The 16722-nt window shown below is 35.1% G+C and overlaps 1 protein-coding gene across 1 annotated transcript in view; it reads right to left on the reverse strand.

Annotated features, from left to right (window-relative positions):
* Positions 1 to 16722, reverse strand: part of PLXDC2 (plexin domain containing 2) — a 412416-nt gene that overhangs the window by 94283 nt on the left and 301411 nt on the right. The window contains exons 8-9 of the mRNA XM_046678478.1: positions 9632 to 9727; positions 9331 to 9412 (exon numbers count right to left, since the gene is read on the reverse strand). Of these exons, the coding sequence (XP_046534434.1) occupies positions 9331 to 9412; positions 9632 to 9727 (178 nt within the window). The remainder of the gene's footprint in view (positions 1 to 9330; positions 9413 to 9631; positions 9728 to 16722) is intronic.

Genomic DNA, 16722 nt, shown 5'->3' on the forward strand with positions numbered 1-16722 from the left:
AATTTTCTGCTTCTGAAAGATTCTTTAACTGCAGAATTTTCTGAGTGTCCAAATATAATTTAACATATATTTCCTTGCTTTCTTTTAAAAATATTTATTTGCTCATTAATTAATTCACTGTAGATAATATGTGCATATGATAAAAATTCAAACTCTACCAAAGGAAATATACTGAAATAGTAATATTCTCTCTTTATGCCAATTTCCAGGTCACTGCAGTTTCCCTAAATGTGAACCCTGTTACTAGTACCTTACTTAACTTAAAAATAAAATTCTCTATGTCAGAATACACTTCGAAATGTTTTCATGTAATGGATAAAATAACATCATACCTCATTATAGTGTTATAATTAATTCACACAAAAAGCTAGGCTTGGAATTTTGGTTAAAGCTAGGCTTGGAATGCTCAAAAAGAAGAAAAAATAGACTTTAATTTTGTATTCGTCAAAGATCATTTTGTTTATGCTATATTTCAGGACAAGGTAATTAATAGAAATGCTAAGATTATTTAAATTTTAAAGGATTATAAAGGGTCTTGCACTTGGAAAAGTTCAAAATGCAATTCACCTCTTACAAGCATTGCACATCAGAAACAGTTATCTTGGCTGTATAATATTTCTAGAAGCACCTTAGTTTCTTTAGAATAGTGAATTTCCACTTTGGTAGCAGTAGTTTAATAAAAATTCGGAAATCAAAAATATTCCAATGATTTTAAGTGGCTAAGAACTTTCTAAAATCTTCTGATTTGTTTATTAAATATACAAAAACTTCTTGCTTTATGGGGCTGGCCTGGTGGCACAGCCGTTAGGTTCGCATGCTCTGCTTCAGTGGCCCAGGGTTTGCAGGTTTGGATCCCAGGCGCAGACCTACATACCACCTCTCAAGCCACGCGGTGGCAGCATCCCACATATAAAATAGAAGAAGGATGGGCACAGATGTTAGCTCAGGGCTAATCTTGCTCAAAAACAAAAAGACTTCTTGCTTTCTTTTATTGGGACCTATTTCATTAAGTCCTAAGAGATTTTAAACAAACATCTTTATCTTCAGAACCTTTTTTCTATAATATTTCTCTACTTCAAATTAAGAATAAGCATTTCCACACAACTTTGGCATAACCATTGCAGGCTTACGGGACTCTTAGCCCATACGTGCAAGGTCAGCATTTCCACTGTGTCATCTCAGATCATAGGATCCCCAGAAGGGGTTTATTAAAAACTTAAATTCCTGGGCTCCACTCTGGACTTACTGAATATTAATTCCTTGGTGAGCTACAGATTTCTCTGTAGTCCCTGCGGCAATTCTTAACCGTACTAATATTTGAGAACCACTGAACTTGGGGCTACTCAGATTTAAAGAATATAAGAATCAAATATATGTGGATGACATACGTATTTCACATTTTAAGATACAAGGTCAAAGAGCTTTATTGATTTGTCCAACATTAGTCAGGCAATTGTTGGCTGTGCCACTAGGCATTCAGTCTAAACCACCTCAGAAGGCAAAACATGGTCTGCTCTCTAGTATCAATTTTGGGAATTTCGATTCCTTTTGAATAACTGAGGAATGCTTCCTCAATTCTGGGTTCCTCTTGAACCATGGCTGGCTATTACTCCCAGACACTGAAAGCCCAATACACTTAAGAAGAACAGACTAAAGAGAAAGAATCTCATTTAGTCTACACTTGGACTAGTGTGGTCACCAGTTTCAGACCTATGGGCAATTTACCCATTGTTGCTGAGTGTATATAATTAAAGCTTAATGGTTCTCTGATGCTTTCAATCAGAAATACCAGCGATTCTCTTCTTCCCTTCTATCATGACTAGGCAGTGTGACAATAAACTATTCCAATTAATTTTTCTTCAATTAAATAATTTTGTTGGATCTCATATTTCGGCAAGGACATACTTTCTACTAAAGACACAAAAATCGATTTTGTTAGAGTTACAAATACCTTCATATTTTGCACTGAAACCTGACATTCGATTTACATACTGAAAATGGCAACATCTTTGGTATCAAAATATTACTAATTAGTAATTCTGATAAGCAGATGGAGGTGATTGCAATTTGAATGTAAGTCAGCATACTGGAACATAAATCAATAAAAGTTTATTTAAAATTCTTAAAGCTTAGTGAGTTCTAAATGTCCATCTGAAATTAGGTGTACTTCCAAGCAGAACTATATCTTACCCCAATCCATTGAAATAAGCCTAAGGTTATAATTAATATTGGATCAGGGCTCCTGGATTTCCTAAATGGCTTCTATTTGTTTATTAGGTCTGAACTTCACATCTTATTACCAAAGCCAATGGGGTTTCCTTATGTGAAAGGGTCACATAAATGTGTACTCTATTAACAGCTTTAAATGTGAACTTAGACCGTAATGTCAAAAGGGTTACACGCTATGGCTTTGTCCAGGATATTAAGGTACATTTAAACCAGTGCAGTTATACTGACTCTAACTACTGATTGATCTTAATTTCACAAATTTCAGACTTGGCCATATATTCCAAGAGTATATGGCTTGTCATTCAACAATCGTGAGTTTCAGATTCTCTCCCCTCTTTTTTTAAATTTTGGTTTTATTGAGGTCATCTTGGCTTATAACATTGTGTAATTTCAGGTGTACATTATTATATATCAGTTTCTGTACATAATGCATTGTGTTCGCCACAAATAGTCTGGGTTTTAGCTATCACCATACATATGAGCCCATTTATCTCTTTTTGATCCTTTCCTTTCAATCTTGAAATCTTGGACTAAATTAAACCCTATAGTTAAACCAGACAACAGAATGCTTTACATGGCCCTCTAAGCATTACAGTGGAGTTGCACCTTAGTTGAGGGCTACATATTGAGGTGAGTGAGCAGGCAAAAGTCATAATGTGTCAAAATATGCTTGGAATTCCCTTAGTGCAGTCTTCTCAGGAGCCTGAAACTCTGTCTCTCAATAAAACCAGTTCTTTCTTCAATATCAGAACGGCCTGTGGGGTTTTTGGCTGACCCTAGATAAAGCTGTTGGCTTGTTTTGGGGACCAGGTGGTATGAAAAGTACCCACTGTTTCTTTAAACACTAGAGTCACGCTCAATGCTGCAAATGTGCCTGTGTTAAGGGGTCCATAGGAACAAGACCAAAGGGGAAGGGTATATTCAAGTCTTCCTGGTGCTCTTATTCAGAAGCATAAGATTACTGATTGGGGAAAGGTTGGATTGGCTGCACTATTTAAATTTGTTCTCTCAAGCTCTTTCCTCCCAAACTTAGGTAGTTTCATTTCCGTACGCTAAAGCAGCATATGATAATATGAATACATTCTATTTTCAAAAATTAGCTGTGCCTATATAAAAAGTTTTTCATCCTTAATCAATTTAGGTTGATAATACATTTCATATCGTTAGTGAATTATTAGCCAGTATTTCTGACTTAATACATTTTCAAAATTTTTGAAATATATTACATGTGATCATTTCTTTCTATTTCCTTTTCGCTACTGCAAGGAAGTGCAATTCATTCAGTGGAAAATAACAGCTAGTGAAGAAGAGCATGCTCAGGGAAATAGAATAGAAATAATAGGTTGAAAAAAATATAGAGCAGTTGTTAAGAAACATCTCTCCCTCATCTCATATTTCTTCTTAAGTAAATATGTTACACTACTATTCTGTATATACAGTCTTTACTATTGGTAAGAGTTTGCCTATTCTATTTATTCTTTTGATGCGTGGAATCATGGAATGTATTTATACCCACATTTTTACCAGTACCAGTCTTGATTGGAGCTAAGTAAGTACAAGGTGGAAAATTCTTTAAAAGTGAGGCACCAAGAAACTAACTCCTCAGTGTTCAATATGCATAATTATAAATGTTGACATTTTATTCCAAGCATCAGGTTAGTTCTTTCTATAGCCATTTGGTTGAAACTAACAAAGCCAATGGATGGTAATGGCCAAGGTGAGCAATTAGAATTCTCAGGAAAGAGAATTCTGGCCTCACTTATCTGCATAATTCGGTCTAACTGTATATGTTGGATTGCCTGTGTTGAGTGCTGTGGAAGACACTAAAATAAGTAAGATTGGGTTCCTACCCCTTAAAGAATTTATGTTCTCTTATTTCTCCCTTGTTGATTCCTCCTTTTGTCTTCAACCTCGTGTGGCAAAAATTCATATCATACAAAAAAGTACATAATGAAAAGTAATACTCATTTTCATGCCTTTCCCTGCTCACTATAGTTTCCTCAGAGACAAATATTGTTACCAGTCCCTTAGGTATATTTTCAGGGATATTCTCTGTCTATACAAATGTACATTTGTATAAATATACTTTAAAATAATTTTATGGAATGGAAAATTAGCATTATCCTCATTATGCCATGCCATAGGCTAGTTCCTGGAATCTCTTCTATTTTCGTTTTACACTCTCTCCATAGCTTATCTCATTCAGTCCCATGAATTTAAACATTATCTATAAGATAACGATTCTCTAATCTAATCTAATTTCTGGCTTATTTATCACCACCTATTCAACATTTCTACTTGAAGTCTGATAGGCATCTCAACTGAATTTGTCCCTAACTAAACCCTTTCTTTCTCCCCACCCTAGTCTCTATTTCTTGTGGTCTTACCCAGCTCAAAAAATGAGTGCCAGCATCCACCAAACTGTTCAAACAAAACCGCAGGAAGTGTTGATTCTTATCTTTTCCTCTTCCTTCACTTCTAATCCATTGGTAAGTAATGTGTCTTCTTCCAAAATATGCTTCACATTCATTCATCTCTCTCAATCCCCATAATTATCTTCCTTGTTCAAGTTCTCTCACCCCTCCTTAGGTTATTGCACGTATTTTCTACTATTCTCCTTCTTCTCAATCTTGCCCCAAACACAAAAGCTCAAAAAAAAAAAAAAAAAGCAAAACCCAACTATTCTCTTTGAAGTAGGCAGAGTTGCATTTTTTAAATATAATGAAATCACATCACTCCTCTGCTTAAGTTCTTCTAAAATCTAAAGTCTTCTCATCACCCTGAGAATAAAACCCTTTCTGGCTTACAATGTCATCTATGTCTTGGTATTTTGCTACCTTTCTGACGTCGTCTGATAACATTCACCCTTCATGCTCAACCCTCAATGCTCCCAACTCACTGCGCTTCTTTCTTTTCCTCATCAGATCAAGCTTGAGCCCCTTGAGAACCAGTGCACTTGCCAGTCCCTTTCAAATACTCTTTGCCTTCACCTTGGTGTAGGTGGTTCTCTGTCATTAAGATCTAACTTTTATTGTCACTTCCTCCATGAAACCTTCCCTAGCCACCCAGTCCAGAACAACTACTAGCTCTTTCAAACTTAACAGATCACTCATCATCAACTGACTATTTTGTTTACTTATTAATTCATTTACTTTCCAGCTTAATAAGCTAAACTTTAAGATCTAGGAGAGCTTTGGCTTTGATTAATATCTGATTATGGTTCTAACTACCTTAGTGTTTAGACCAGTGCTTGCTGTTTAGAGTGGAAAGCATTCAATAAATTTTTAAGTAAATGAGTGAATGAATGAATACTTTAAGAGCCAAAATATATTTTCAATTAAAAAATAAAATTTTGCTTGATGATGGCTAATGAAACCAAGGTGTCTTCAAAAAACCAAGATTGCTTAGCATGATACCAACAAGTAATCTCCTGTTATTCTTATCAATTTTGCTATATTTTCCCTTACATTGCCTTCTTTCTACTTCCTGCATTTCTATTTGCTTAAAAATTACCTTGCCATACTAAACATGAAAGCTCTATGAAGGAAGTGATTTTTTTCCTTGTTTGCTCACCACTGAATCCACAATCTAGGATAGTAACTCGAACACAGAGACACTCAAAAGTTTTTATTGAATCAGTGAATAGAAAGGTATGTTTGAAAGTTATTGATTCAGATCCTCTCAATTTGCAGTGAAGAAACAAAAGCATTCTTACCTAGAAGCAATGGGCAACCTATTCTAAGTAAACACTTTTCATCATCCATACGTTCTTATGACTCAAATTCCTTTAGACCTTAGGTATGCCACTACAAACATTCTGTCTTAGTTTTCTTGCTCCCTAAAAACTTAGAATTAAAGGAAATAAACAAATCAATTAAAGTTATCTAATCTTTTTAGGGCAAGCCCAACTTGAGAGTTCAATAATCACAACCAACTGATTATCATCCAGGGATAAATGAGCACATAAGAGGAAAGAAGAATAATGGAAGAAAAAAATCTGAGAGGCAATTTTTGTGCTGCTTAGGATAAGACTTTTCTTGTTTTATTGAATTTGTTAATAAAAGCTCTGAAGTCCAGGGAAATGCTTCTGGGCAGCAAAAGCAAAGTTTTGAAGCTCACAGGCCCTAGGAGAAATTAATAAAATGCAGTGGGGAAATTAAGTTGAACAAAAGTGCAACGAGCCATAGTTAAACCAATTAATTAAGCAGGTTTTGATATGTATATAACTGAGCTGCTGAAGAATTAAAAATAAATTCAGGATTTTAAATCAATGCTTGGTATTCAACAAAATACTAAATAGTAACATGCAGAAAACTTGTAGATTTTTAGTAGTGATCTTTGATGAATTCCTTCCTCATTCATATGCATCACTACCTTTTCTTTTTTCCATTAAACTTAGAAAAAACTATGCTTTCAATAATATGGAAAAGTTTTATGCTTTGCCTGATTCTCTTCTGCTTCTATGTCAATTTCAAAACCATATCACTTTCTTGGAACACCAATTATAAAAATATTTTTTTTTCAGTGGTATATTTGCTGTTTTTCAAGCAGTGATGAAGATTAACTTGCTTAGCGCACCTGCAGCCTGGCAGGTGTGAGGCAGAACAGTTGAGGTGTCAAGCCTACAGACTGGGGAGTCATACAGATCAAGGGGCACTTCCAAACTCATCACTCAAGAGCAATGAGACCCTATACAAATAACTTAGTTCCTGTAAGCCTCAACTTCCTCCACTGTAAAAATGTTGCACGAGCTAAATACATTTGAAAATTCCTTGGCACAACATCTGGCAGAGAAATTTCTCAATAAAATGGAAGAATTAACAGGGGGCTGGCCCCGTGGCCGAGTGGTTAGGTTCGCGCACTCCGCTGCAGGCGGTTCAGTGTTTCGTTGGTTCGAATCCTGGGCGCGGACATGGCACTGCTCATCAAACCACGCTGAGGCAGCGTCCCACGTGCCACAACTAGAAGGACCCACAACAAAGAATATACAACTATGTACCGGGGGGGCTTTGGGGAGAAAAAGGAAAAAAATAAAATCTTTTAAAAATAAATAAATAAATAAAATGGAAGAATTAACAGTAGAAAGCAGTTCCCAACTTGTGGATGTCTTTTGATTGTCAAAATTGCTTGTTTGGAACTTTAAACATATATTGCCACCAAAATTCTTTTTAAACCATAATAAAATGGTTTGTGGAAAGTAGGTTTCTAGACTACTGTCCAAAGTCTTCCTTTCCCATTACATTATTTCAGTCAAGAATTGTCTAATAGTGCCCTGACTAGAAGGGCTAACTTGTCCTGGTTTTCCCTCAACTAAAAGTCCCTCATTCTGGAAAATCCTCTGGTTCCAGACAAGTCTAACCACAATTCTTTCATTTGGAACCTAATCATCATTCATTCATTCATCCATTTTTCTGCAGCAGTAGATACATGGTTAAGTGCTGAAGATACCAGGACAAATCATCCTTAACAAATCCAGAGCCAGCAAAGGAGACAGATTAGATGAACAAGGGTCCACCACAAGCCCTGTGTTAAATGCTAATGATGGAGGTTTGCCCGGGATGCGGAGGAAACACGGGAGTTGGGTAGCTCATACAGACTCATGGTTTAGGGTGACTTCTCAGAGGAGGTGACCAGTGAACTGGAACGTGAATTAGCTATGCAGCCCAAACTAGTGCCTTCTACTTAGTTCTTCCGGGCATTTTTCATGTCTGACTTCAGTATTACTTAAATATACATATTAAAATGCCATCCCTTTAGATTTACTTTGCTTGTTATCTAGACAGATTTTGAATAACTTCTGACATGCGTGTAATTTTTATGGAATGTCAGCAAAATATGATATAAATAACTACAAATCCTTGCTTGTGTAGCAGTTCCCACTCTGCTGTACAATTCTGTCTCCCACTCTGGAGATACAGCTAAGATAAAATCCACCTTTAAGAATGCCAATCGCCTGCTTGCTTTGCTGTTATTTGAAACATTGCACAAAGGAAATTATTGGAACAACATGTTAAATTGAAAAAAAACAGAGGTTATAATAAATACTATTGTTCTATTCACAATAATGTAGTGGTTACCCCAAAGTTAGCAATTTAAACAGGTTTCCTAAAGCTTGTTATCAAAGAAGTGGCAATCTATTCTTTATATTTCAATAACTTTTAAAGTTTTCCTGCACCTGCCTGTGTCATTACTGCATATGCTGCAGCAAGATGATAAGACACAGTCTGCTTATACAACAGAAAGTTCTGACGCAACATTCACTGACTAATAGCTTGAAGTCTCGATTCTCCACCTGGAGAAAGAAGTAGATTTTTCATAGATTCAGAAGGTGAGAGGGGATATATTCCCATACAGGTTGTAAGCTTCACAGGGCCTGGAACCACATCCTTATTGTTCACTGCTGCTTTCCCAGCACTTGGGACATAATTGAGGTACAAAACGGTTGAGTAAATAACAAAACACTTTTAAATGTCTTCACTCTATATTTCCCACAAATGATTGTTCAGTCTCCAAAAAACTCCAGAGACTGAAAAATACTCTTTGCCATTCATAAAAATCAGTAAACCTCTTTAACATCAGAAAGTGATACAGCTTAAGCTTCAAAGTCAGTTAGGGTCAAGACAGGCCAAACCCACACGTTCTTATTTATGTAGAGGCCAGTTAATGTCACTTCATTCCTTCACCTCAGCTGCTACATCGAAAATCTTGACCGGTAAGAATGTACATGTGATTAGACAAAAAGCGTCCTTGTTATAGTAAAGATATCTCACACCATGCTTTCTGAAGAATGTGGACCAAAAGCATCCATTTATAGACTCATCAGTTACAATCATCATCTATTTTAAGCCCCGTAGAGTTTATAAATGAATGTCAGATAATAGCCTTATTGACTATGAAGGTTCTTGGTAATTTTGAGCAATCAGACAAAAATACTAGAATTCCCACTTCTGAATAGTTTTTTGCATTTTCGTCACTGTTTTTCTTACATATATACACTTGTTACTGTTTATCTAATCAACACACCTGACACATTTAAAATTCAACAGAAGAGTAAAAGCAACAAGTCTTTAAAATTTTTAAATTTTTCATATTATTTTTTACCTTTGAAGCTTACTACACCAACTGCAGTTGAAGCCAATCTGAGAGGATACACAGGAGCCACAATCATTAAACTGGAGACAAGCTAGGAAATAAGAGAGAAGAGATTCATCAAGACCAATTGATAGCATGGAGAAAAAAAGATGACTCAACCAAAATAAAAATCACTCACTCATTCTCATATACATACAGGATGCAGACACCCGTACACGCCAAACACAATGCTACCATTATTGGTAAACAAATCAGATCACCAAACTTGTAAATCATCTTTTCTACCAGCTGTGCTCGCACGTTAACTTACTAGGTAATGGGGTCATTTCCACAGCTGAAATGTTGGTAATTCGTGACATTTGGAGCTCTACTCGGTGGTATTCATAAATTGTTCTTCTTCGGACATCTGGAAAAAAAACAAACTTTCAAAATTTCTTCACCTATAAAACAACAGTGTTTTAATAAAGAATGTTGAATTAGATACTTTTCATCTGATGCAGATTTAAAATAATCAAAACCCTGAAAATCATCTGCCTATAGACTGAGAAGTCTTTTTATCAGTGAAATTGAAAATGTTGATTTAGGGTCTCAGATATCTCCCTTAGCTAGCATGCCTCCAAGTCAATGTCTCCCAGAGAATACCTAAGATGTTTTCTTGATAGAGCCATATATTTTGAAAAATTTGATATATAAAATAAGGAAAGTAAGATGCCACAATTTCTCTGAAACTTATGCTAAACTGTGTCCTTTAGGAACAGGTAACAATTAAAAATTTCTCACAAGTAAAGGTAGTTTTTGCCACAATAAGAGTCTGATTGCTTTAGAGGTTTAAATAAATTTCTCTAATTAAAGTAAAAACAGAACTTAAATTATTAAAAATAAATTGGTATTGTTATTTATTAAATATATAGTATCATATCTAAGGAAGGTTAGTAATTAACACTTAGACTACATGCAAGCATTTATAATAATTCAAAAGCAAATCCAGCAGTGTCCCTGAGGAACAGGCTAGATGGAGACTTTGACAAAAACTTTAATAATTGAAAATCATATAAATATAAGCAAACATTTTATAACAAAACAAGATGTTGATGAAATATATTTAAAATCCCCTTTTTAAAAAAGCCCAGAGCCTTATATTAATGAGCTTGACTGAATTTGAGAAATGTCAATGGAAAAGTAATGTTATCAGTATTTTATTTAGGTCTTGGAATGCTTATAATGACAGGGCTGCATTTCCTGAATACCACCATATCCATCAGGAATTATAGGGGGGTGGTAAGTTGTTTTAAAAATATCATAGTATCCAGTCTTGGGAAATCACATGTCATAGTGGTTAATAATGCACACTCTTGAACAGTTTGTCTGGTTCAAATCCCAGTGTTGCTACTTAGTATCTGTGTGACTTTGGGCTCCTTTGTTTGTCTCTCTGCTCAGTTTCCCCATCTATAAAATAGAGATAATAGGACCTATGCCACTGAGTTTTTTTGAGACTTAAAATGAAATCATAAATAAAAATTGATCAGAACAATTCCCTTTCACATTGCAAGACTCAATAAATGTCAGATATAACTTTTGTCTAGCTTCAATATGGCAACCATGGATCATACTGATTATACGCTGCATACAATGATCTAATTTCTATAGGTCTGAACTCACCAAAATCACTGTAAGGCCCTGAAATCAAGCTTCTGGGAATTTGTCTCCCATCTAATCTTACAGAAAGCTAAATTTTGATTAAAGTCAGTAGAGCCGACAATGCTCTCCTCTAGGACATAAAGTAGGAGTGTGCTGCCCAGAGGGTAGCGAGCTGACTCAGTGTTCAGGAATGTAGATCCCTACCTGTCCAGGAGGGAAGTCAAACACCTACTTACAACCTACACATCTCTCTACTTTTCTCCACTCATATCCTTTCACCCATTTCCAAGTATTCACCACGGAACTGTGCTCTAGAAAAGGAAGGGGAAGGCAGTCACCCAGAATGAACCCTTCTGGGGCTAGGAGTGGTTCTAGAGCAATTCAGTGAATACAGTCACGCACCACATAAGGACACTTTGGTCAACGATGGTCAGTGGTCCCACAAGATTAGTACCATAGAGCTTAGATGTGTAATAGGCTAGACTATCTAAGCTTGTGTAAGTACACACTAGGATGTTTGCACAGCAACGAAATCAGCTAACGCATTTTTCAGAATGTATTTCCATCCTTAAGTGACACATGACTGTACATCTTCAGGTTTATCAGATTGGAAAACATTGTTCAAACCCTAATCCAATTAATTTCTTTTTGGTGTAAGTGAAAGATGCACATATACTTTTCAAGTGTAAAGTTTATCAAACATGAGAGAAAATGCTGATTTCATGATATTTAGTAAGGTTTCTTGAGGTACATGAATCATGTCTTATTTTTTTAACTTTTAAAGCATACAAAAAGATTACTCAGCTTCTACCTTTGTCTAAATAGGATGTGTTCCCATACACTGCTTCCCCTGTATTTTGCTAAGCAATTTAGTTCTCAGAAGTAAATAACATGGCTTTGCCATGAGATCACTGGCATGAGGGTTTTTGAGTCTTTTTCATAGTAAAGTTTCCACAGTATCTATCATATTAGTAGATGCTTAAAATACTAGGTGTTTTTTCATTTCATATTATAATTTGAAAAGCTCAAACTACTGACATAATGACTGTGAAGCCTCTGGGAGTTAATTATCAATCACGCATATGGGGTAAACAGAGGAAAGACCTTTGTTGCTATGCTGTTCTATCACCTCCTCAAACACTTCCGACTGTTGGGAGGAGATGATTTTAACAAAACCCAAATTCATGAGAATGATTTTTGTTTGATGACCTGCCAGTCAATGACAGCTTCCAAGTGGTCATTTCTGTTGTATGTCGGAGATATCCCTGTCAAAAGCAAGTAATTAGGAATACATTTACTAGTAGCTCCTGCCAATACTAGAAGCTTTCATTTGATTCCAGAAATGTACTTAGTTCATGTGTCTTCTTTAGAAAGTCAGCCAAAATAATGCTATACCAAACATTCAGTCTTAGTGTTGGTACAGCTTCAACGGTTTTATTACAACTTTACAAAACCAAGATGAACTATAATACCCATTATGGACTTTTAAAAATTTTTTAAAACTGAAATTAAATCTCTGAGCAGACTAACACATAGAGAATAAAGCTCAGCAATCAAAATCTTAAGACGATGATTCAAAGCGTAGCTGTTGAATTGCATTTGTTAGAAATCCTGAGCAATATCCGCAGGAGGGACAGAGTGATCGTATGGAAACACCACGACTCCTTTCCAATCAATAGCCACTCTCGCTGAAGTCGATACAGTTTAATGAGTACCTTGTGGCATGATTAGCCATGATCTGGTTTATTTGCCTGTCTTGAAAGCCAACATTCACATAGAGAATGTATGAGTAATTTCCAGAATTGGCTGATTCTTATATTTATATAAATATCTTAATATTTTGTCTGAATTGTCAAGTAAATGATTTGCTAACATTTCCTTATTTATTGTTGCGAATGCTTAACGTCTGGCCCTAATTTATTCTGTCTTACTTTCTTTTCTAGTGCCAACTGAGCTTACCACAGAGCATCGTTTATTGAGTACTCTTTAGTGTAAATAGCATGTATGGCACAACTACAAGTTCGTTCCCGGCATGAAGACTCAGGGGACAAAAGAGACTCTTGAGAGAAAAAGTTCACTATGACAGCAATTACAAGCGTCCCGCACAAAAATATAATGCATTCACAGAAATAGCTAGTGGAAGTTGTTAAATAAAGCATCTACAAGTAGAATATGCTTTAGCCTCAATTTTTAAAAATGTCTTCTGTAGTTGTATTTCTATTAAATAATAATGTAATTCAGCACTGGAGAAGGCAACAGGAGATTTAGGTGTCCATGAAGTGCTAATCTGAACCTCTTAGGTTTTCTTCTCGTCATTCCTTCGCTGCTTGCAAAGTTTCAGGACACAGCTAAATCCTAAACGGCCAGATTTTATAAGTAACTTGAGCATGAATATGGGAAATCACAAACTTGATCTAAAAACAATTTTCACTTTTCTTCGCCCTTCATGTATATTTTACTAATGGCTTAAGCCAGTTGCATTTCCTGACTTCCTTCAGTCATCACTTTGCCTAAGAAGAGAACCAGACCCAGTGTTGGGACAGTAAATGCTCAACATAGAGTCACAGTGGGCTGGTGTGATGTGTGGACTACAGACCTGACCAACCTCATGATTCCCACTGGCCCAGGGGACTGTTTATCTGAACATGGCGCTCCCCTCAGAGGAACACAGCTCGCTACTCCTGAGACTTATGGGGAGATTTTTATAATGTACAGTTGAAATGTCATTAAATCTCCATTTTTTTTTCTGAGAGAAAAATAAGATTGTGACTTTCTTAAATGAAATTGGGTGAAATGCTGTAAGATTTCTTTATTTTAAAATCAAGTTTTTGTAAAGAAGTTTTTGGTGCCAAATCACTCAGATGTTTGGCATTCATGCGAGGAAAAAACTACATTTTCAAGATACTAAACTTCTTATAGCAAAGTTCAATTGGAAAAATTGACGTGAGCATGTTTATAAATGTACGCAATCAGTATTAGTTAAAAAGAGAAATATTCTCTGTATAGCAGGAAAGTGTAAATTAAAGTAGAAATATTCACTATGTAATAGGGAAAAGTAAGAAATAAGGCAAGGGAAATTGAATTTGAGGGCAAATATGAAAGAAACAAGTAAAAAATCAAATCTCTGAGGTCATAATTTAAAACAAAAAAAAGCTGAGAGAATTTGATGAAAAATTCAGTTTAGATTGTTTTTGAGAACTGTTTTGGCTATTTTCCTATTCCTTCCACAGTAAGGCAACCACAGAGTGGAGTAATGAAAAGAAGGGCTATTTTGAAAAAAAATAAAAGTACATTAAATTGGGTTTCTCTTCTTTGGACCAATAAATCCTAGCCTAATAGGAACCCAATAGATATTTGTTGAATAAATGAACATTTAAATGTCTTGAATTTTTCATGATGTATTAAAGTCCTTTCTGTAACTTTGGGGATTTTAGATTATAAATAAAATAATTCAAATATTATTAAATAAGTGAGAGGTATATCTCTAAATCAGTAAAAATTTACTTTACCTGAGATTGTTGTACAGATAAAAAGTCAGTGAATGAAAGAACACATAAATAGGGAAAAAAAAGAAACAATTTAACCAGAAGTCCTTGAGGGAATTCATTTTTGTTCAAAAGAATTCTAAAAAATAATTTCAAATATGTTAAAATGAACTAATCAGTGACTTTTAACACAGAATATTTTCAAATTTTTTGCTTCTTTTTAAAAATCAAGTCAGGGTCAATCAAATAAGGTAGGTTAGAAATGTATATATTAAAACAATAAAATATCATTTTGCATAATGCTTTTACCTTGGAAGAGTTTTTTGAGAGGACATTTTATGGGAAAAATGTCATGATTTCCATCTCTTTTTCCTTTTGTTGAGCCTCGAATGAGCTGGTGCACACTTGACAATCTAAGCACTTAGTGAAGCTGTGTTGTAAAGAGAAGCCAATTTTATCTTCTGTAAAATGAATAATTTTGAAGTGTTTTCCTTTTGAGGAGAAAGTAAGATGACACAATTTACTGAAGGACTTATAGATTGATCTGTCCTTAAATGAATAGAAAGACTGACAAATTTGAGAACAACAAGTGAGGCTCAGTCCTTCGGAAAGAGTTTTAATTGGGTTATATAAAACAGAATGAAAGGAAAGAGTATCTTCAAGTTTTTCCAAGATTATTTAGTTCTTCCACAGTTTGATAACATGTTTTTTATTATAGTTGCTAAGTAATTATAATGCAAGTGTCGTACCACTAAATCAAAATTACAAATTGTTTTTGTAACAGGGAAATCGGTTATAATGGAATGTTTATATTAGAAGATTTATTATTTAACCATAACTAAAATATTGCAGCCTTTTAAAAGGCAAAGAAGAAGTAAAAAGTATGTTTATGTAAATATCATACTTGAAATTTAATATTTTATTTAAATATGTGCATGTCGTCTATCGTCTCTCTGTCCAATATTGTAGCCACTAGTCACATGTAGCTCTTTAAATTAAATTTAATTAATTAAATCCGATTAAAAATTCAATTCCTCCGGCTCACTAGCCACATTTCAAGCGCATAGTGGCCACATGTGGCTACTGAGACCATACTGGATAGTTCACATTTTACATTTCATCAGCGCAGAAACTGCTTCTAGGCAGTACTGGTCTACGGTATTAATTTTTTAAGAATTAAAGCTTAAGACATTTTTAACAGTAAAAAGCAAATCTCTGTTTTTGTTTGTTAAGGTTATTTTTTTTTCAGTCCGTAAACATAATTTTGGTCAAGTTCTTTGAAAAACTGCTGCCTGGTCTGTAAGCTTAGAAAGAGACCACATATGGCCAACTATATACAATGCCCTCAAAAAGTTCACTGAACCTCTAAGTATTTTAAAAATGCATTTGCTCTCCAAATTAGTTGTCAGATTTATTCTTGAAAATGCTAATGTTCCTTATTGAGCTGTAAATAATAATAACCAACAAAGCTAAGGTACATTGTAGCATGAACAATCTCAATAAATTTGAAAGAGTAGATGCTGATGAGAAAGGGACTGATATGAAGAAAGAACCAGATAACGTCCTGCTGGCGGGAAGACTACAGTGGACTATTCGAAGGGATTTGAAAATAGTTGTTATCATAACTTGTATTAGAATCATTTCAAGTTAGGTCAGCTGCTTTCCAGATTAATTTCCAGTGCAAGAATTCTGCATGTGTTAAAATAACTTTAATACTGCTAAAATGACATAGCCTTGAGTTTTCAAATAAAAGAACCACGAAGGCATGAGTGGATTTTCTGGGTTTCTTGCTGGATATGATATGCTCATTAAGCTCAGAGGGTGGAGAAAAGGTGAGGTATGCTGGGGCAGGTCAGCATCCTAGAGATTAAGACAAATTCAAAACGTTAAATTGAAGGAGAGAGAAACAAACAAGTCTGAATGGTCCTGGTGAGAACCATGCATTTATCCAGGAAGACCTGTGCACACGATGTAAAAGGATGTGGAGGGACATAAGCTGAAGCTGAGAAAGAATGACTTAACAGAGCCATTTAACAAGAAATTATGGAAATTATGTATGACCTATGAATATATGACACTGTTAAAACTTTCTGGTAATCAAAAGACAATTAGAGCAACAATGAAATATCATGTTCTACTTATCAAATTGGCAAAGTTTAAAAAATGAAAATAGTGTCTGAGAGCATTTGGGGAAACAGGAATATCTCATATCTAATATAATGTTGGTGGGGCAGTAAATTGGTCCAACCTTTATAGAAAGCAATTTGTCAAAGTATAA

This window comes from Equus quagga, chromosome 12, assembly GCF_021613505.1.
Source record: "Equus quagga isolate Etosha38 chromosome 12, UCLA_HA_Equagga_1.0, whole genome shotgun sequence".
NCBI lineage: Eukaryota > Metazoa > Chordata > Mammalia > Perissodactyla > Equidae > Equus > Equus quagga.